Consider the following 254-nt stretch of genomic DNA (forward strand, 5'->3'; position numbering starts at 1 on the left):
CCAGGCTTCCACCACCGAACACAGCTCCCACGAGCACTGCTGGGAGGGCCCTACTCCCCCTGGGCAGCAAAGAGACTGGGGGAATAAATAAATTAATGTGAAAAGAGCAAAAGGGTTAAACACTGCCAGGGACGAGGGGCAGCCAGGCCCCACCGAACCCCAGGAGGGGACGAGGGACAGGCAGGTGACAAACACGAGGGAAGGTGAGAGCTCCGTGTCCTTCCGCATGCTGATGGCGTCCTGGAAGCGGCTGT

The 254-nt window shown here is 59.8% G+C and overlaps 1 protein-coding gene across 1 annotated transcript in view; it reads right to left on the bottom strand.

The window, feature by feature from the left end:
* Positions 1–153: 153 nt before the first annotated feature.
* The window catches only part of NECAB3 (N-terminal EF-hand calcium binding protein 3), a gene marked incomplete at both ends in the record, with an annotated part of 22,979 nt that continues 22,878 nt past the window's right edge, over positions 154–254 (bottom strand). Inside the window, one exon of the mRNA XM_010079222.1 lies at positions 154–250. Coding sequence (XP_010077524.1) covers positions 154–250 — 97 coding nt within the window. The remainder of the gene's footprint in view (positions 251–254) is intronic.

The sequence above is a fragment of the Pterocles gutturalis genome, unplaced genomic scaffold (genome assembly GCF_000699245.1).
Source record: "Pterocles gutturalis isolate BGI_N339 unplaced genomic scaffold, ASM69924v1 scaffold43928, whole genome shotgun sequence".
In the NCBI taxonomy this organism is placed as follows: Eukaryota; Metazoa; Chordata; class Aves; order Pterocliformes; family Pteroclidae; genus Pterocles; species Pterocles gutturalis.